General features: G+C 40.9%; 2 protein-coding genes across 2 annotated transcripts in view; one reads left to right on the top strand and one right to left on the bottom strand.

Annotated features, from left to right (window-relative positions):
* Positions 1 to 3,645: 3,645 nt before the first annotated feature.
* Positions 3,646 to 9,449, bottom strand: armh1 (armadillo like helical domain containing 1). The gene is made up of 11 exons (XM_030049687.1): positions 9,244 to 9,449; positions 6,633 to 6,701; positions 6,362 to 6,528; positions 5,389 to 5,585; positions 5,146 to 5,230; positions 4,861 to 4,977; positions 4,688 to 4,760; positions 4,453 to 4,582; positions 4,041 to 4,118; positions 3,775 to 3,856; positions 3,646 to 3,674 (listed from the first exon to the last, which is right to left on the bottom strand). The coding sequence occupies exons 1-11, from the start codon at positions 9,447 to 9,449 to the stop codon at positions 3,646 to 3,648; spliced, it is 1,233 nt and encodes a 410-aa protein (XP_029905547.1).
* Positions 9,450 to 17,308: 7,859 nt separating this feature from the next.
* LOC115357925 (uncharacterized) overlaps positions 17,309 to 21,445 on the top strand; it is a gene marked incomplete at its 5' end in the record, with an annotated part of 29,739 nt that continues 25,602 nt past the window's right edge. Inside the window, 2 exons of the mRNA XM_030049686.1 lie at positions 17,309 to 17,504; positions 17,709 to 17,837. Of these exons, the coding sequence (XP_029905546.1) occupies positions 17,309 to 17,504; positions 17,709 to 17,837 (325 nt within the window). The remainder of the gene's footprint in view (positions 17,505 to 17,708; positions 17,838 to 21,445) is intronic.

Genomic DNA, 21,445 nt, shown 5'->3' with positions numbered 1-21,445 from the left:
TTGTTGCCATGGTTTGTAGCAGTAAAAGCAGAAAGAGCACAGTTTCATCAACTATTGAACTTGACATTTTTTTGACCGACAGTTTTATTGATCACTAACAGCAATGACTTGGAATGAAGTTCATTCAATATTAAAAAGCTACATGATGTAGTTAAGCTACATGTTGTCGTTATATTGTAGCTTACTTAGCTTGCTACATTTCTCTGGTGGGAAGCTTCAGTGTAGTGAAGCTTCATTTAATGTACAGTAACTGGTAGCTTAGCTCACTACATACATTTTTACAAGTAGCTTGCCCAACTCTCTCTCTCTCTGTGTGTGTGTGTGTGTGAGAGAGAGAGAGAGAGGGAGAGAGAGAGAGAGAGAGAGAGAGAGAGAGAGAGAGAGAGAGAGAAACCCTGCTCAATGACAAGTGCCGTGGGATGCTTTGTTTATTTATTCATTTATTTATTTATTCATGCTCACGCTCAGTCGTGCATTTTTATTATTTTATTTTGTTCGGAGCTCCGAGGGTCTTCAGAGGATCCGTGTGCTGGTAGATAGTGATTAAATTCGTTTTCTTCTGGACACAAGAGTCACAGAACCAGTAGTGAGAGTCTGGGGAGAGGGAGAAAAGTGCACATTACAACAAACAGTTATGATCATTACACACGCGCGCGCGCGCGCACACACACACCAGGGCTGCTGCCAGGAATTTTGTTCCCCATGGAAAAAAAAAATGTATTTACTCGATGATGGTCTTTAATCTTTATTGCAGACTAAATGTCCAAATAAAATAACAACCATTCATACATGAAAAAAAAGAAAAACAAAAAGATACAAGATACAATACTGTGCATATTTAAAAGACATGTAGACTGTTGTTCCAGTGTCTTCTCAGCTTTGAAGTGAAACGATAGCAGCTCTTTAGAGGGTTGACCAGAGCCTCTACTATAAAGTTCTCAGACTTGTCCAGTCGACACATAAATCCATACATCAGTTGCCTCAATAGTGCCTCACAGGTAGACACACCTGAAGATACAAACAATTGACTGGCACCATGCCACCTAGGTATTCGAAGCAGCAATCTCAAAGCATCATTATATGCTACTTTCAGCCTCTGCGTACTCCTTTTCTTGTAATTAGACCACAACTGAGCAGTGTGTACAGCGGCATGACATAAGATGTGAACAGGGAACATTTTACAGAATCTGAACACATAGAAAACCTTAGCAGCATATTGGCCTGAGAGTAAATTTTACAACGCTGCCGATAAATATCTTTGTCATCTGTCCAGTCATTACATAAAACATGACCCAAGTATTTTATTTCTTCACATATGCCAAGAGGACTGCCAGATAAATAAAAGTTACGGAAATTTATCTTCCTGTCCTGATTGCTTCTGACAATCATTATGCGGCTTTTCTTGGCATTATATTTAATATCATGATCTATGCCATACTGTGAGCACACCCTCAGCATCTGTTGCATCCCAGCACTATACGGGCTGAGAAGGACCAAATCGTCCGCGTACATAAGGTGATTGACAATAGATTCATCTACAAGGCAGCCTATATTAGTCGCATTTAGCTGGTTAGATAAGTCGTCCATATAAACATTAAATAACAAAGGAGATAAAATTCCTCCTTGTCGAACTCCATTACTAACATGAAAAGGAGCTGAAACAACATTGTCCCACATGAAAAGTTTGATGGGCATACCAGAACACTAAGATCCTCACTAATGGTTTAGGGACTCCTCTAGCTAGCAATTTTATAAACAGTTTTTCATGATTAATTCTATCAAATGCCTTGGATGCATCAATAAAACTTAAAATTACAGATGAATTAAGACTTGTGTACCTAGAAACAATCTCCTTTAGAGCATAGATACAGAGATCAGTACCATGTTTTCTTTTGAAACCAAACTGATTGTCAGCAGTGAAAGCAAACATCTCTAATTTCACCAACAAAATTCTTTCAAATACTTTAGACAAGATACTGGCTAGTGCAATTGGTCGGTAATTGTCTATGCTGTTCAGTTTACCAGCCTTGTCTTTAAGGACAGGCACCAACAGTACAGACATCATAGAGTTTGGTAGAACACCATGAACCATAAGTCCAGTAAAGCACATGGCTAATAATGGGCTAAGCCTATAACTGGCATTTTTAAGATGTTCTGCAGTAATGCAATCCATACCACAGGCTTTGTTATTGTCTAGCATGTGGATGGAATCATACACATCTGCTGATCTAACTATCATGTCTGCAGAAAGACCAGTACATTCAGAATCAGTTCTAACTGTGCCACTTTTAACACAATTAAATAGTTTACAGTAGTGCTCACGCCATAGATCAGCTATTTTCTCTGGGCTACTAACCCCCTCAATATCAGAGGGCAGTGGCGTTTTATTATTATTCATGACCTTGACCTCTTTCCAGAAATCAGTAAGATTTGCATCTGCATCTTTCTGGCTAGCGAGTCAGCCCTCATTGTGTTTTCATTTTTCTTGATAAAACGAAGTGCACATTTAAATCTAGCATTTGTGAGTTTCTTATTATCAAGCAACACCCCCTGTCTAGGTCTGCCTGCCCCTAACCAGAGTTTAAAGGCCTCTCTAGCAGCGGCATGTTGCTCAGCCACAAACTCACTTCACCCAGGTTTGATGTTAGGTACCTTTCTCTTGTGCTTTAAAAAAGGTACACTGGGAGCATAAACACATTTAACAATATCATCATACATGTCACAAAGTTTATCAGCATGATGCATATCCTTGCAATTCATATCCGAACACATTAGCGCCTCTCTGGGCAATTCAACATCACTTAGTAAATTGTCAGTTAAGAGAGAATATCTGTGCATGTCCTCTTGGGTCAATTTTGATCAGTCCAGTTTGACATTACTTGAAGAAGCAGCATTACCATAGCTGGCCAGCAGAGGTACACTCTCGATGCTTAACAGCATAGCAATTGGAATGTGATCAGATGTGGCCAGCCCATAACATATCTCTATGCTTTGCAGTGAGGCATGAGCATCAGCTGTGGTCACAATATGGTCTAACCAAGAAGTTGTATGCCACGCTTCACTTACATAGGTAAAACTTGTAGCAGGCAACAGAGCTTGACTGGACAGAATTGGATTAGTATCATTACAGAACTGCTTCAGATGTGCAAATAGTGAGTTGCTATCTGACATGTCAGCATTAAAATCACCCAAGACATAGACACAAGTTGAACTGTTGTCCTATATGAAGGACTGAATAAAAGCCAACCTGTTTAGAAATTCATCTTCATGGTCATATGATTCATACGGTGTGTAAATATTTAAAATAGTAAATTTGTTTTCATTAAGATTAAACTCCAACCCAATGGCCCAGTCAACATTTAGACGTACCACCTTCACTAATGGGTCATATTTTATTTTCCACAATATCGCTACACCACCAGCTATTCTACCTTGAACCATTCTCATGCTGAGATCTGTAGTGGACTGTCCAGCACCATGAAAGTTCTTGTGTAGGGTGTTCAACTTGTCCAGATCTTGTTTGGCCATCCAAGTTTCTTGAAGGCACAAAATGTCACATCCGTCCAGCAGTGTTTCCAAATGTATGTAGTGATAATTGTATAACATTTAGTAACACTGTCCCAGATGTCCAAAACATTGCACTGGTCAGTCTGCAGCGCTCTTGCCATCTAGAGCTGAAAAGCAAACATTGAAGAGGGAAAAAAGAAATATTTCAGCATCTAATAGAAAAAAAATGATTAGGTGGATCTCTATTCCAGATATTACAGTCATTACCTTCCAATATGTTCACCTTGTTAGACAGCAGGATTTCTGCCTGGACTTCATCCATATACATGTGCACTTTGTCAGCTGTGTTCTGTAAGGAAAGGATAGAGCTGGCACCATATTCTAGCAAACACACACATTATCCTTTTCACCTTCCCTGTTATGCACTGAATAGCTTGAGAGAATAGAAAGCATTATGTTGATACTTGAGAAAATTAACAATTTTGCATCACAGTAATGAGTGTGGTTTCCCCCTCCTAGTTTATTGAGCTTACCATGAAGGCTTCAAAAAGCACACTGCCCATGCACCTGTGCACATGTTCTGCAATACCTGAGTACGAGCTGACAAAATGCTACATGCAAAAATACAAGAAGAGGTCAAGCAGAGCAGTAATTGAAGACTACAGTTAAGGCAAATGTACATTAAATAAATTAACTCCTCCGATCATCAATTAATAATCCAATAATAATAAGTCAATTATAAATGCAATCCACCCATGAAAATAATCAAGATTATCATTTGATCAAAAACTGCACATCCCTGCACAATGTTTCAGGCGTCTGTACAGTCTCTTGCACACTCACCCAAGAACCTTCAAGTAGCTGTAGTAAAGAGCATCATCGGGTGCTTTGATGGTGAAATTGGCAAGTGTATATGCTGTATACAGTTTGGATGTGTGTGTGCACCTTCAGGGCCAGGCTGGCCTGTATCTGGGCCTCAGTGTGTTCCCTGTTGCCCATAGCGTACAGAAGATGGTGGATCAGCCTGAGAGAGAGCAGCTCCTCTGAGAGCTGCTGACTCCCCTGGGCCAGCAGCCTTCAACACATTCAACAAAATAAAAACATCACCAGCTTCATGTCAAGGCAATATGAACTGAAATATTTGTGTTCACAGTATATTGTCTATTAATTATTGCCATACCGTACAGCTTTGGCTGCAGCAGCTTGTTGGACAAACACTGGTAGTGATTCAGTCATCTTGGTCATCTCAGGTTCTGAGTTTGAAATCACAACATATTTGCTCAAAGCTTGCTACACTTTAAAAAAAAAAAAAAAAAAAAAAAACAGGCCCAACCAAAAATTTGCAAATGACACCTTCTAGGAGCTGATGCTGCTGAACTTCTTCCTTGGTCGGCTTCAGCAGTGCCACCAGGCCACTGAGCAGCATTGGCCTCACCTCATGCTGCCCCAGGTCCAGGATCAGACTAATAGCTGCCACAAAGACAGACAGGAAAAGAGCAGCGTCACATAAGGTAAATCACAAAGCTCCATGAACAGGTAGTGATTTTTCCATTAGCCATAGTGGCTAAAGAGTCATTTAAATCCATCCAGTTTAACTGGTAAGGACTGGCAGCGGCACTACAGAGGCAGAAACCTTACCTTCATCCTGTACCTCCAAACGCAGGGACCCGAGCATATTCAACAAAGGCTCTACAATGCTGGGATGGGCGGACTTCATTTTGGACTGTTGGAGGTTAATAAAGAAACTCTCTTTTGTCTCGTATGTCAGACACATCCAGTTTTACCAGTTGTGTTGTATCCAATACTTTGCTATGAAAATGGAGTTTGTGAGGAGGAGCTTTTGTGTCTGAATACATGACTTTGTGTGCACTCTGGCCGTACCTGCACAGTGTGTAGGGTTTGCAGGACCAGCTGCTGTGCCCTTGGAGAAGTACAAGGCAAAAGGGCGATCAGGCCTTTGTATACTTGGTTTTGGTATTTGGGGTTCCCATGCGACAGGGATTCCAGCAGGGCCCATGCGGTCTCTTGGTTTTCCTCTGTGCGTGCAGTGGATAGGCACTCGGCTATGGCTCTCATGCCTGCAAACATGCAGAGAACAGAAGAGACCAAGCAACCTCAGGCGATGGGTCATATAATGGATCCTTTAGATCTGCATAAATCTTGCAGGGCCAAATGGTAAATGTCAAAAATATTTTAAACAAAAAAGATGATCTGGCTTCACAGCTATTAAGAAACCTGAGTGTAATTACTGACTCATCTAAATTTTAAAGCACACGTGGCTAACATAACCAAGACTGTTTGTTTTCAGGTTTTGCAGTTTTCCCTGCCAGTTCACTGTTTATTTTTTATTTTTTTTATCATGTAAGGATTGGTGCATGAGTCAAACATTTTGTATTATTCTAAAATTGGTAGAAGTAGTAGTTTACTTGATGTTAAGACATAAGATAAGAAATGAGAATCATGTTTCAAGCAGCTTTTTTGAGATAATTAAATACTGATTTACTCAAAATTGCCACCATATAGCAGTTAGTAGTTCAAGGGCTCCCTCTGTCAATAGATTTAAAAAGTAGTTGAAAATGCACCTATTTATAGAGAAGTATGATTTTTATCAACATTATTTATTCCTAGTATTTAAATTTTTAATTTGTTAACTTTTTTCATTTTATGTATATATTCATTATTTTGCACTTTCATACATTTTCAAAACATATTCCACAATTTGTACATCACTATATAGTGCATGCATGTATGAAAGGTATACTGTATATTCAGTACACATTATAGTGTAATGAATACTGCACTGACAGACCATGTAAGGGTATTCTGAGACCTATAAAAAAAAAAAAAAATCTACCATGGCATTCACAGATGAACTCTTTGAACCTGCGGCCAGCATTAGAGAAAATGAGCAGCAGGCGGAGCGCTTCTGCCTTGTCCTCCTCTTTGATCTGTGTCTGGCCTAAAATGTCCAGGAGGGTGAGAACACCTCCATCCTGCAGGAACTCGATGAGGTACTGATCACTGAGGAATGAGAGAAAGATAGGCTAGTGGAATAAAAAAACAACAACAACCTGAGGATTCACAGATTGTTTACACATTATCATGCAACATTTTATCTCACTCACTGGCTTGATGCTGAGAGGAAAACTCCGACTGCTTTCAGCTGGAGTCCCAAGCATGTCCCAAACATGTATCTGAATTTTCAGTGAAGGTTTCCGTCTCAGTGATTTCACACTCACTGGTGAATGTTGAAGCCAGTGGAGAGTGGCAGCAGAGACAGCTCCACTAACGCCATCTAGTGGTCAAAACCTCTTCTACCTCTATTAAAGTCATTTAAACCACATCAGATTTTTATTGCTAAGACTGTGGTCAATTTTTCCCCCATAAAAAATTGTGGTCCAAGTGGCATATTTCACTTCTTATGTGTGTTCTTATGGTTTAGGCTGTGTTTGCCTAATCATTGACAGGTCACCATAACTCCACCTTCAATTCACTGGTTGCTCTGGCTCTGAGAAATGACAACATGGTACCATCTGTTACCACAATCCTCTGACTTCAAAATGTCCATTAGAATAGCCAAAAGGTGGTGTCAAAGTTCAATTCCTTCACAGTCTAATACCAGGTGACTTCTGTGGTCCTGGCGTGTTCTAAACATTTTTATTTCACACTGCTTTGGTTTTGAAATAAAGCTTGGTTGAAATCTAAAAAACAAATGAACAAGCCTGAAACCCTCTCAAAAATAATGCCGTGACTTTTCTGTTCAGTTGGAAAGGACTGCCATCAGAATCAATGGTGGAAACTGCTACTAAAGTAGAAGCACTGTTTCTTTGCTGATATTCTACTTAAGTAGAAGTAACGCTGCAAAAATCCACTGAAGTAAAAATAAAAGTAGGTCATTTAAAAAGTACTCAGAGGAAAACTTACTTAGTTACTTTTTCAAAGCAGCAACTGTGTTTGCTGTGATCTTTTCCATGCAGTTAGAAAAGGATAAGAGAACACACTTCAAACAAGATTCTTTTAAAGGTGCATTGCACAAAATTGCCGAGGGTTGATTAAAGTGAGGACCCTGTAGACTCAACTGCCAAAAGTGGAATAAACACATACACTATATTACCAAAAGTATTCGCTCACCCATTCAAATGATCAGAATCAGGTGTCCTAATCACTTGGCCTGGCCACAGGTGTATAAAATCAAGCACTCAGGCATGCAGACTGTGAAACAAGACATTTGTGAAAGAATGGGCCGCTCTCAGGAGCTCAGTGAATTCCAATGTGGAACTGTCATAGGATGCCACCTGTGCAACAAATCCAGTCGTGAAATTTCCTCGCTCCTAAATATTCCACAGTCAACTGTCAGCTCTATTATAACAAAATGGAAGCGTTTGGGAACAACAGCAACTCAGCCACGAAGTGGTAGGCCACGTAAAGTGACGGAGAGGGGTCAGCGGATGCTGAAGCGCATAGTGCAAAGAGGTCGCCGACTTTCTGCACAGTCAATTGCTAAAGAGCTACAAACTTCATGTGACCTTCAGATTAGCCCAAGTACAGTACGCAGAGGGCTTCATGGAATGGGTTTCCATGGCCGAGCAGCTGCAGCCAAGCCACACATCACCAAGTGCAATGCAAAGCGTCGGATGCAATGGTGTAAAGCACGCCGCCACTGGCCTCTAGAGCAGTGGAGACGCGTTCTCTGGAGTGATGAATCACGCTTTTCCATGTGGCAATCTGATGGACGAGTCTGGGTTTGGAGGTTGCCAGGAGAACGGTACATTTCAGACTGCATTGTGCCGACTGTGAAATTTGGTGGAGGAGGAATTATGGTGTGGGGTTGTTTTTCAGGAGCTGGGCTTGGCCCCTTAGTTCCAGTGAAAGGAATTTTGAATGCTTCAGGATACCAAAACATTTTGGACAATTCCATGCTCCCAACCTTGTGGGAACAGTTTGGAGCGGGCCCCTTCCTCTTCCAACATGACTGTGCACCAGTGCACAAAGCAAGGTCCATAAAGACATGGATGACAGAGTCTGGTGTGGATGAACTTGACTGGCCTGCACAGAGTCCTGACCTGAACCCGATAGAACACCTTTGGGATGAATTAGAGCGGAGACTGAGAGCCAGGCCTTCTCGACCAACATCAGTGTGTGACCTCACCAATGCGCTTTTGGAAGAATGGTCAAAAATTCCTATAAACACTCTCCTCAACCTTGTGGACAGTCTTCCCAGAAGAGTTGAAGCTGTAATAGCTGCAAAAGGTGGACCGACATCATATTGAACTCTATGGGTTAGGAATGGGATGGCACTTCAGTTCATAGTATGAGTAAAGGCAGGTGAGCGAATACTTTTGGTAATATAGTGTAATATGATGGCTGAGTGTACATGGGTCTCACAGTCAGGTCAACTCACTGATTTCTCTCCTGCCTCTCTCTTTGCTGACTGAGCTTTTATTGTGAAAGACCCCACAATCTGTTATTTATCATTTGCTCTCTGTAATGGGTGTGATTTAAAAAGGACAATACTCAAGCAAAAATGTATGCTACAAGTACACAAAAAGCTTACTCAGTTACACTCCATGAATAAATGTGATTATTTCCACCTCAGTATAGAATAAAGGTGGTGTGGGGAGAAGATGAAGGTGGAGGGGGTCCACAGTCACCTCCTGCGCACACAAGGGCACATCCCGGCCCACGCTGCTGCCTAGCGCCTTTACAGCCCGAAATCACAGAGGAAACAAAGGATACGTCAGTTTCATCCACGTGGAGATCCGACCCAGAAAGAGACTGGCAGCCTGGGCAAACTCCAGCTCCAACTCCACCAAGGTCTTCCCGCTACTCTGAACCAGAAAGGCGTTCAACATGCGGCAGCGCACTGTCGTGTTACCACAGTCCCACTCGTGAAAAAAACTCTTAACTTTGCTAATCTTCGCTCGTTCCTCGTGGGCTGACATCCTTATTTTGGTAACGTAGCTTGAAAGAGAGTCCCGGGACAATCAGTTGAAGCGGCACCATCGGCGAATCTCTGTCCCATGAATAAAATTAGAAATCTCTGATACTTCACACACACACACGTACACATGTCCTCGACTGAGTTTAGTTTACCGTTGCCTAGTAACGCCTCACTCCACCCTCTTTATGCCTGGCATCCAACAGTTAGGCTACTATTTCTAGCTAAAATTAATCTGGCAACATTACTCTAAGTATACTTAAAATTAGGTCATTTTTGCTTTGATTTAAGTAGGCCTAGATTTATTGATTACAAATGTTCATTTAAAAGACAAAAAAAAAAAAAAAAAAAAAAAAAAAAAAAAAAAATCAACATAGAAACTGAATCAAACTAGCCCTAAAGTAGCATACAGTCTCACCAAAATTGTAACATTAAGAAAGTGAGGCTAAGTCTTGCTTGATATTAATCTATAAGAGGGTGGCATTTCACCCCACAATCCATGGCTTTGTGCCTAGTCACAAGAGGGCGCCAAACCTCTGACCTAGCACCCATAATTGCCAATGAAAAATTACAATATAGTGTAAACAATAAGTGGAGGTACTTAAACCCAACCAATCTTATGTTTCATTCAATAATAACTTCTTGCAGGTATAATTCCAACTGTGCCATGTACTATGAACATGACAGTAATAACTGAATCAAATACTAATGCTTTGTTTTCTTTAGTTTAGTGCAGTTTAGACATCAAAACTGGGAGAATAATTTGGATCGTTAGCCCAGGCCAGCATATAATATTTGTCTGTTACTACACAGGCCCTTGTAACTGTGTTTGCAATAAGCAGTCATATGTCGGCTAATCAGCTTAATATATTATGATATTCAGTGCATTATGATTAAGTAGAATGTTAAGTAATTAAAAACACATATATCTATAACACCACTGAATTTTGCATATAGAATGAAATGGCCTGTTCTGCGGCTCTGGACAACGTGGTGCATGAGAGAGAGAATAAAGATTATGAGCCACAACTGTCTGATTTATTTTCTGCCTTTTTAGGTTTGTCAGTCAAAGAATGATTAGAATATACTTTTAAAAAATATACAAATAAAATCAGTGTTGCTTTCAATTTCTATTCACTTCCCAGAGAAGGAAAAATACTGGTAGCAGTAGCAGTAGTAGTAGCAGTAGCAGCAGCAGTATTACCAGCACACTGACAAGAGTGGAAGCTCAAAACTACAAAAGACACTCTCTCTTTAGACATGTTAGACATGTAGAAATCTGCTTTCTTGTGCTGAGCCTCCAGGTTGAAGGAGACATTCGTCTGCTGGGTGGCAGCTGTTTCCTCACCAGCGACAGTGGTTGCTAACACCACCCTGCAAAGTCGAAAACTCATATTAATATGCTCAGACACTGCTCCAACCAACTTTGATTCATTTTGGTCAGATATATGGAAAAAGTGAACTTTTCAGATGTAGTTGAGCCTCCCTGTGTCTGTCCTCACATTCATACACGACCCTTGTCCTTTTGGACTCTTGTTGTTTGAACTCCAGCTGACATCAAAGGTTATTAAAATGTCTTGCATGTCAACAGTCAGCAGAATGAGATGATACAACACAACACAACGCCAACCTGTTGCATCAACATGGAGTCTCTCCTTTGCCTTCTTGACAGAGGGCTGCTGGTTCAGTGAAGGCTCTGTGGATGTTGGATGTTACACCCTCAGTGGGTGTTATATGGGCATCATCGAGCTGCAGCATCTCCTTCTTTAGATCCATAAACCTCTGTTGCTAAGGGACCACTGCCATGTCACCACTTACTTTCAGATGACAGGATAAGTTGAACCACAAAAAAAAAAAAACTTGAGAAAAAAAAAAAAAAACATTATTCTATTCAAGAATTTGACACCTCCCTGCCTAAGCTCATCCAGGCAGCTGTTTGAACCTGGTCTCCTGAGACTGGATCCCAGTCTCGCTCACATATTCTGCTGATGTTTGTAAAGCGTTCCAGTTAGCTCATTTATCCTGAGGACAGTGAACTGCACAGCGTAGATACATGTAGTGCTGTGACACTGCCTTTAGTTTCCAGTGATGCCCAGTGCAATAATTATCTCTGAGGAAAGACTTTGAAAAAAACTTTGAGCTATAAAATCTAGAGTGGAAGCTGACTCTGAGTATAATCTATATATCCTGGAATGCAAATTGAAGAAACTTTAAGGAAATGTCTACAAACAATGAAATATTCCACAAGGAGATATTTCATTTGTAGTAAGAACACTGTCACTGAAAAGTTGAATGCAGGAGCTGTTGCAAACTTTAATGGAATACCAAGGACCATGTCATATTCACAGCTGGCGGGGTAGAGTGGACATGCAATGAAAAGTTCAGCAGCCATACATTACAGAGACCACATTTCTAGGGCCAGTGTGAAGGGCAGCTCCACCAGGACCTGAGAGGGACCAGTTCTTCCTCTTCCAGAGAACTGGAAGCCTCTTATACATGACAAGCGAGCGGTCAGTGATTTTGATTTAGGATTAGGATTATAAGGTTATTGAGTTAGGATTAGGGTTATGGTTAGGGTTGGGCATGAACTAGTTGTGGCTAAGATTAGGGAGAGGCTGTAGAGCAGAGTTTTCCCACTGGCAGCGTGCCAGTTACCAGAGGGTTGCTGCCTGTTTCTCAACTGCTCACCATAGCTTTTAAAATGTACAAAATGTACAAAAAAAGACCTAAACAATTCAGTGAGTCAACATGGACTTTGAAATGAACTTTGGAGCTCATTTCTCATTTCAGTCCAATGAAATACATAGGATACACCCCTCCCAACCCTGTAGGGCCCTACTGTACCTTCTACTGGGTCAGAAGGCTGCTGTCATCTATTCCTCTTGTCAGTTGCTCTTAACCACTCAAATGTTCTGGCTCAGGGGTCCCACTCGACTGGTTAAGATGGACCTACGATAGGAAGATGGTAACAGTCTGCTGACCCACTAGAAGGGACAGTAGTGACCTAGTAATCCATACCTGTGGGGGTGATTACGACCGATAATGTCCATTTAATAGTGTGATAACATTCAAATTGGGTGGTCCCCATGTTGAAAGGGGGCTAAGGGTTAGGTACGTAGTCATTATGTTTGGGGTTAAGGTTAGCCTCCGGGAAATGACAATTTGCAGTTCATTTGGAATAAACAGGACAGTCACTATTTACAAAAGGAGTAGGAGTCCTCTCTTAGGCACGTAGTCATTTTGTTTGGGGTTAAGGTTAGTCTCCGGGAAATGACAATTTGCAGTTCATTTGGAATAAACAGGACAGTCACTTTACTATCCTGTCAGTCAGTCAACTTACAAAAGGAGTAAGAAGCGCTGCAGGTTCTTTAGTGGCTCATAGGACATGTGCTCTTTAGTTGGGCAGGTAAAAGTCTGTTTAGAAACAAAGTCCTCTCTTGTTCGATATCAATCTATAAGTGATGCAGACAACCATGGGAAAAAAAACGAAGGCACCCTGTCTTCTTCTTCTGCTTCTTCTTCTTCTTCCTCGTTTAAGTGTACTTCCACTTATTGTTTCCATGTTATTGTATTTTTTTTCCCTTGGCTATTATGTATATATGGGGGTTAAAGTATTGGGTTGGTGGCCTTGGATTGTGGGGTGAAATGCCACCCACGGCTGGATTACAATTCCACTTGATGATGTTTTTGTCAGACCCCAAAGAAGACTGAGAGTCGATACGTGTTGGTCTGCTTAGCTGTCTTGCTCAAGCAATTATATAACTATTTTGCTTAATTCAAAGACTGAGTGCCTTTGTTTTTTCCACTGAGTTACTGAGTGCTGATGGCATTAATGATTCACTCTTTATCTTATCTTGTGTTACACATGAAATAGTTTCTGTTATTTGTTGTCAATATTTAGTCAAAGTTTATTTAGGTTTTGAACCCAGATTATCCAGCTGTTGGACTACTTCCTTTTGCACAATCATTTTTATATTGCACTTGGGATGTGATTGCATTTTCTTACATTCCAATGTTTAATGTTGCTATTTGATTCAACTTACCAAATGGAGATCAGTGGACAGCTCTGCCCCTCTCCTCAGTTACTTTCAAAGTTAGTTATTTCTCAACACAACACAACAACACATGATCCCTCACTGCTGTGTCAGAGTCATTTGTGCACGAGCATGTAAATCACTACATATTGTACTATATTAAGCAGAAAATATGATCCCAGGTCATTCTTAGGTGACTTTGGCATTAAGTGGCCCAAAGCTGATTGGTTTGTCTCTCACATGTTCATTGTCACTAACAAAGACAAAATTGTAATTGATGTAACAGTGGTAATGGTCGTGGCGTAGACAGCAATCTGGTAAATATTGTAAAGGTATTACCCAAAGGGTATTCACTCAGTTTCCCCGTGGGGATCAGTACAGATTTTTTTGATTCTGGTAAATATTAATGAGGAAACAGGTTCCTGGAAAATTGTTGTGCAAGACTTCTGCAGCTATACTACTGTTGGAGAATTGAACTCAGACACATCTCTTCAGCTCCTACTCCGTCCAGAGTTCTGGTAAGTTCATTCTCCTTTTCAACAACAATGAAGAAAAATGGTTGATCTACAAGTATAAGAAATCTGATATACCTATTATTACATCTCCTATGTTGTGAAAATGTCTTGAATATCCTTTATATAAAAATAGGAGTCCCAGTATCTTATGTGTGGCTGTGTAAGGAAGGTAGTCATACTGACTTTTATTTCTGAAAATAGAAATGAAGTGGTATGTCCCTGTTATTCCTTGTTTTCCTTTGGTTCCCCAGTTTATAACAACTGAAATGAAGGCAAAGGTTTTTGGCATCCTTTTGCTAACTGTCACCATTTCTGCTGGTGAGTACATTGTTTATTCTGTGAAGCTGCATTCACTCAGTAGCATTTTTTTCCCATTACTGTCACTAGTGTAAGTAGAGCTTTTAATTAATTTAATTCAACTGAAATGGTATGGCAGTTTACAAAACACAATGAACATGAGAACAACTTGATGGTTTTCCATAAACGTCCCAATCAAAGCCATCATCTTTCTTCATACCAATGTCTTTTGCAATCATCCATTAGACAGAAGTGATTTCTCATTTATCAGAACAAATGTTTTTCTTATCTCTTCATGCAAAATAAACATTCTCAGTTTAGGACTATTAAGTGTAGTCAGTAATGTACTTACAAATATTTTCATTACTGTAATTTAGAAGCATTTTCATGTTAATCGAATTTATGATATTACATATGTGGAGGAAACTTGGTCAGCCAGACTCAAATAATTATAAATTATTTGAAGTCATAAAATCAAGTGTTTTGTAATATAAACAAACATTTTATAATGTATTATCTTCTTGTGAAAATTAGCAAAATTCTAGCATCAGGTAATATAGCACTCAGAGATTATTTGAGTGATAGATATAAATAATTTTTTTGTGAAAAATAGCCTGAATCTCACCTTGAACAACCTTGGTTTTATGATACATTCTAATGATCCTGTGATAATCCTAATAATCTACAGACTGCCCAAGCGAAACAATGGTTTTATTCCAGAGTTTACTGGGTTATTATCCCATTTTATGTCACAGTATGACAAAATTCTTATTTTAGGAGATTTTAACATACATGTCTGTTGCCCTTTTCAAGCTGATTTTATTGACACTTTGTAATCTTAACCTCACTCAGGCAACACACGAACCTACTTAGACCAGGGTGGCCCAATTATGTAATAATCACATGTATTTTATCATATATGGAAAGATGCAATTATGAATTATCAAAAGGCAGTTAAAAAAAGCAAGAACATCCTCATTCTCTAATATTAGCTCATCACTCTAATCCCAGAATCATTTTCATGGTTATAGACTCAGTCATCACTCCCTCTACCTGTTATCTTACCAATGCCTCACAAGAGACGTGTGAGAATTTTTTTTATTTATTATTATTTTTTTTTTTATGACTACAGTCAAGGATTTAAGGCAAAAAATTTCTCCCCCATATTTCATTATGCTTTGTAGCTGAAATCATATCTCATATGAAATCATCAACTTGCGGCCTTGATATTATTCCCACAAAATTTCTTAAAAAGGTTATTTAAACAGCTGGGCCCAGTATTGATAATTATTAATAGCTCCTTAGCCACAGGAATTTTTCCATCTATTTTCAAACATGCTGTGGTCCAACTTTGATCCCTCTGTTCTTGACAATTTAGACCAATTTTCAAAGTTCTATTTTTATTGAAAGTTTTAGAAAGAGTGGTTTCTGCTCAACTTTTAGCTTTTATGTGTCACAATATCATCTTTGAGACGTTTCAGTCAGGTTTTAGAGCTTTACATGACACAGACAAAACAGAAACAAACTGTTCTCCTCAAGGTAAGAGGAGGAGAGAGCAGTTAATTCTTTCAGACTTCAGATTCAGATTCAGATTGTCTCAATATATGATTGACACAATCTGTGATAGAGACAATCACTGGAATGGCACAAAATTATCACAAAATTATCTTCAACTCAGTCCCCCCAGTTATCAGTTTCATTGCAAGTGGCCTTGGCCCTTTGTCTGCAAATGTAAACCCGGTTGCCAGAAATTTGGGAATTCAGTATGATTCAGACTTACACAGTCATGCTTCCTTTGGATCAGAACTATCTCCAGAATTAAACCAAAGGTCTCACACTCTGATCTGGAAAAAGCAATCCATTAAGCTTTTCTTGACTGTAGATTGTAACTCCTGTTTTCCTATTTTAATCATACTTTGCTTTTTGCCTTAATTTTGTCTTGCTCTTGTTTGGCTGTCTCATAATTCTGCTTTGCTCTGTCTGTCAAAGCACTTCGTAAACTCTGTCTTTTAAGTTGCTATGTAAATGAAATTATTATAATTAGTAGTAGTAATAGTAGTAGTAGTAGTAGTAGTAATTATCAACAGCTGATACTAGGTTGTAGGTCCGGCATGGCTGAATTGCTACAGAGAGTCCGATGAGAAGTGGCACTGTCACATCCAGAGTGGGCGGGCTATTTCTTATTTGACAGCTTGACTCACAGACACTGTTCTCCACACAAGCTGGTTTATTTACCGTTCAGAATCAGGGTGGTATACATATGTGTGGCTCTGCAACATATGAAGAAGTCAAGCATATGTGATCACACAAGGCAAAATACTGGGCATCCCACCCCAGTTTCTAATCTTTGGGCACCCCAACTGAATTTACTATCTTTGTCAGATCCGGCAGCCTGCATTAAACCTTAACTTGCAGTTGACATACTTATATGAAGGCAGCTAGAGGCTTACTCTTCACGAGCCAGTCAAGGCAATCGACTTGTCAACAGTCAGTAACTCAGTCAGTCAGTACATATCTCCAGATCTTAAAGAGGAAATGACATTCAAAGGGTATAACACTCTTTACATTAGGCTACAAGGCAGTTAGCTACATGTAGGCTAGTTGTTGGTCAGTTTCAACAGTTGTTAAGAAAGTAAACATTCAAGGTAAACTCTCTTATAGCACTCACACTATAACACACCACCAACTCAGCAACAGCAACTTAAGGTCCTACTGCTGACTGTCTAAACTTAGTGGTTGGTTGGATTAACACTGTCTGATTGGATGAGGCAAGTGTCACTCAACACGCTACATGTTAGAACTATCACTAGCAGTCTGGCCATCATATGTTGGCCTGTGTTATAGTGCCAGGCTTGGGAAATTGATTATATCTTCAAATTGTGACTGACAGTTACAGCCTAAAACAGATGTCTAACAATAAGTAGGTGTTACATATTTGAAAGCCAATTATTGGATTTGGTCATTTGAGGTGACTTTGTTCCTGTACATCATGTTTAACTGATTTCTGTTGCATCTCTTCAGGGTCTAGAGAAGGGGACATTAGGCTGGTTGATGGTCAGGTTCCCTCTGAGGGCCGTGTGGAGATCTACCATGATGGAAGTTGGGGAACTGTGTGTGATGATAGCTGGGACCTCAGTGATGCCCGAGTGGTGTGTCGCCAGCTTGGGTTCTCTGGTGCAATACGTGCCACAGAGGGAACAGTATTTGGTTCAGGTAATCTCTGGGATAAAAAGCAGGATGTGCCAACTCCTCAGTATGTCTGACATTCCTACATCGAGGGGCAACCCACAAGCTCCTTGAGCAGCTTGTGTAAAGCTGTAATTTAGTATTGACTATTACAGAACTGTAAATCACAATACTGTTACTATAAGTTTGTTTCTATTCATTTTATCTTTTGTGGCTGATGTCTGTTGTTAGGGCGTGGCAGAATTTGGATGGATGATGTAAGCTGTGACGGGACAGAGAGAAAGCTGTCTCAGTGCACGTTCAACGAGTGGGGAGAGAACAACTGCAGCCCTACCGAAGATGCTGGTGTTATATGTGAAAGTGGTAAGACTTTACACAAGTTTTGGGAAACATGCCTGTACCATCAATTTTACATACTAGTGGTTTGCAAAATTATTTTGACATATAAAACACAAACAGTATGGAATCAGATTTGATGGATGCCACAGACTTGTTACACAAAGCTTAATTTAAAAGGTTTTGAGAGACATTTGGATTAAGAGGAATATTTCTTTCTTTGAACATTTCTCAAAATCTCAATGTAAATGAGACCTCTCTGCATGGGATAGAGCATAGGTCAAAACCTAATGTAAGTGTTGCAGGTGTAAAGTGAGAGAGAGAGTGTGAATGAGCAGGCAAAACACTTGAGCTTGACAAGTCTGGTATAAGACCTTTCCTTGACCTCTACATCAGCTGATTGAACTCTGTTTTCTGTACCTGGGAAGACCTGGACCCCTTTCCCAACTGACCAAAGGTCGTGTGCCAGTTGTCAGTGGACTATGATAACAATGTCCCCAGTCTGTAAGTCCGTTACTTCAGTTCTCCATAAAGTCTCAGCAAGTAGCATCTGATTAAGTGCCTACTAAAGTGATCATCCAGAATCTGGCTGTGTCTTCATCAACATCAGGTGCTCTATTTTCGCAGACCGGGCGAGGTGGGGGTGCAGCACAGCTGCACTTCACCATCTGGGTGTGGCCAAGAGGATTTTGCAATTTTGGCACGCCATGCGCTGTGGCGCAAGTACTCCGCCGTTCCTCCTACCGACGCAAGGGAGGAGAGAAGGCGTGGAGTGGGTTTGACACAGCCGATTCACTTTAAACCAATCAAATGAGCCCCTGTCCTCGCCTTTAAAATGCACTACGCGAAGGCGTAATTAACGTTTAAACACAACTGACAAGGAGGTCTACTGCCGCAGGTGAGGCGGAGCCGGCGTAGTGGAAGTTTGGCTGACCGGCGCACAGTGCGCACACGTCACCAAAACCTCACAGGCAGGTTTCCGGAATGTCAGGCACATTAACAATGCAATAAATACCAACAAAAAACACTATGCCACATAAATTTATCTCCATATCGACTGTCCCGTCACAACTGATGTCAGATCAAAGGAGATTGGCACCGTTTGTGCTGATTGTGAGGTTTTGGTGACGTGTGCGCACTGTGTGCCGGTCAGCCAAACTTCCACTATGCTGGCTCCGCTCCGCCTTGTGCTGAAAGTAGATGTGGTTTCAGATGTCGAGCTTTGGGCGCACCTCGGCGAAGCCTTTTGGCACAAAAATGTCACTCTGAATCTGTCAGCACCTCCCCCTGCTGCGCCGCCACTCCCATCTCAGCGCACGTCGGTCTGCCAAAATACGAAACTGTGTGCCCCTCGGGTTGCGCTGGTCGAAACTAGCTCTGTGCGGGGTTCGCCTCACTGCGCCACCCTGTGCTGCGCCAGGAAAATAAAGCCCCATGTCTCCATCAACAGTTTAGAGTCCCTATAAACCATGTGAGGTAGTGTTGAATCCCACCGCCCCTTGAGGAGGCAGTTTGGGGTGATGGAGTTGGGGTCAGTGAGGAGACCTAGCCAATAGGCTTTGAGTTCCGTATGCTCTCAATCTCCACAAGCACTGTCCTCAGCACTTTCTCAGTCACTGTCTGTGCTCCAAGAGTTGTCTGCAGAGCAGCCCTGTGGGAATGAATCTCACGCTCCCAACAATCTCCAACATGGGGGGCGCTTGGTAGGCTAAAGACAAATCTATTGATCTGTTGGCTGGATAATTGTGTTTGTTGGTAATTCTCCAGGGCAGCAAAGGCTTTCTTCAATTCTTTCTCTCCTCTCTGAGGTTTGTGCCCTGGATTGACAAAATCTCAAAGGGCTTTCCATGTGTGGCAATGAATTACCTCAGAACAAGAAGGAAGGAGTCAGAACCAATCCCTGTGAATAGATCAAGGTGGACTGCCCAAGATGTCAAGCACTTAAAGAGTATTCCCAATCTTTTCTCATTTTGTCATACTTTGATGACATATGGGCCGAAGCAATTGACTCCAGTTGAGTAGAAGACTGTTTTAGTCTTGCTGGGGGGAGTGTAACGAAGGTAACTTTGTTACTAGTGACTGACAGCTTTAGCCTTGTAAATATTGTACAACTTGTTCTGGTATAAATTGCACTTTAAACAGACAACTATGCACTTTAATAATGGCACTTTGCACTTTAGTTGCGATATTTGCACTTTATTGTTTGCGCTGAATATTTGCACATCTCATATTAGCACATTCTATACAGACTATTTATTGTTTCTATTCACTGAATCATTCATAGCATGTGTATTCAACAGTGGAAAAACGTGAGCGATGTGTGTCTTCTGGTCTTCTGGTGGAGGCGGGGAGGGGGTTGTAGTCAGTGCTTGGCTCCGCCTGAAAGAACTGAAATTGAATCAGCCTCAGACACTGCGCTTGCGGGGGTGTTTGTTTGTAATTGATGAACGGTGTTATAAGTAAGTTAGTACGTTCTACGGCCAAAAGAATCCCGGGTGGTACCAATACCGACATAAACGTTCTGGGAGGGATCAAGTAACACGACGGGAAAGGGGGGGGATTGGTAGTTGATGTACTCTATAGTTATTGTAGTTTTGTTTCATTTGTAATTGTAAATAATAGCTGTAAAATTATATTCTATATTGCTTATCTATGATAACTTAGTATGAAATAATTTATTAACTATACCTGTTAGTGTAAGCATCCAATTTAGCCTACCAGGGACACAGTATTTAAGGCGTGAATTTACATCTGTCTGTGTTGCTGCTAGGTCTCACTGCCTGTGCTGCTACCGTGGTTTTGTTGTGTTGCTGTTTGTTTGCTTTTGGTGAATAAACACCACTGGCATTGGTACACCTCGTCAAACGCCTTGGCATCTGTTACTGCATCATCCAGCCGCATATGGTCATTCTTATAGAGAGGTTGGCCATCTTTGACGGATGAGACTTGGCCCGCCAACACTGACATTTGTTGCACTTTTGTGGTTGTCCACAAAGTGCCTCTCTTCCTCTATGAAGAATCCAGTATTTCCTGCGTAATTCGGCATATACTCTTTCTGGGCCTGGGTGATGCAACCTTTGGCTGTAATCCTTTATGACAGCTTTGTGATCGGGTGATGAGGGTCTAAGATGATGGAAGATGGTGGATGGTGTCTGGGTCTATGTCTTTGCCAGCTCTGAACCAGCCACCCACATGGATCAACTGCAGGCTGATGTTGTGGAGGTTGTTTAGCTCACTTTCCCAAGTGCACCATGTACTGAGTAGGTCCTCTTTTAACATGTGGTCACCCCATTTCCACTTCGTGGTCCACAAACATTACATGTTGTATATCCCAGGGGATCATATCAGCTAGCAAGAACTTAGTAAATGGTGCAAATTGTAACCAGCAGGGAATTCATAGGACGAGATTTTTGAAATTTACATGTGGGGTGCCGCAGGGTTCAGTACTTGATCCATTGCTGTTTCTTTTATATATTAATGACCTAAGTTTGGTTTCTAAGTCTCTGAATTGTATTTTATTTGCTGACGGTGTTCTGTAGTGGGGATCATTTGGGACAGCTTCTGGACATGGTGGAGAAGGAACTGCAGAAATTCAAGCAATGGTTTGATTCAAACAAATTATCACTTCATCT

The sequence above is a fragment of the Myripristis murdjan genome, chromosome 4, assembly GCF_902150065.1.
Source record: "Myripristis murdjan chromosome 4, fMyrMur1.1, whole genome shotgun sequence".
Lineage (NCBI taxonomy): Eukaryota > Metazoa > Chordata > Actinopteri > Holocentriformes > Holocentridae > Myripristis > Myripristis murdjan.
Note: the sequence above shows the minus strand (reverse complement) of the source record. Positions and strands in the feature narration are given on the sequence as shown.

What these genes read in the sequence shown, in the direction of transcription:
- armh1 (XM_030049687.1), bottom strand. Translation starts at nt 9,449, where the DNA reads ATGTCAGCCCACGAGGAACGAGCGAAGATTAGCAAAGTTAAGAGTTTT. An exon ending in GTTCATCTGTGAATGCCATG is followed by an intron (nt 5,586 to 6,361) that starts GTAGATTTTTTT and finishes GCATGTTTGCAG; the next exon opens with GCATGAGAGCCATAGCCGAG. An exon ending in TGCTTTTTGAAGCCTTCATG is followed by an intron (nt 3,857 to 4,040) that starts GTAAGCTCAATA and finishes CTTTCCTTACAG; the next exon opens with AACACAGCTGACAAAGTGCA.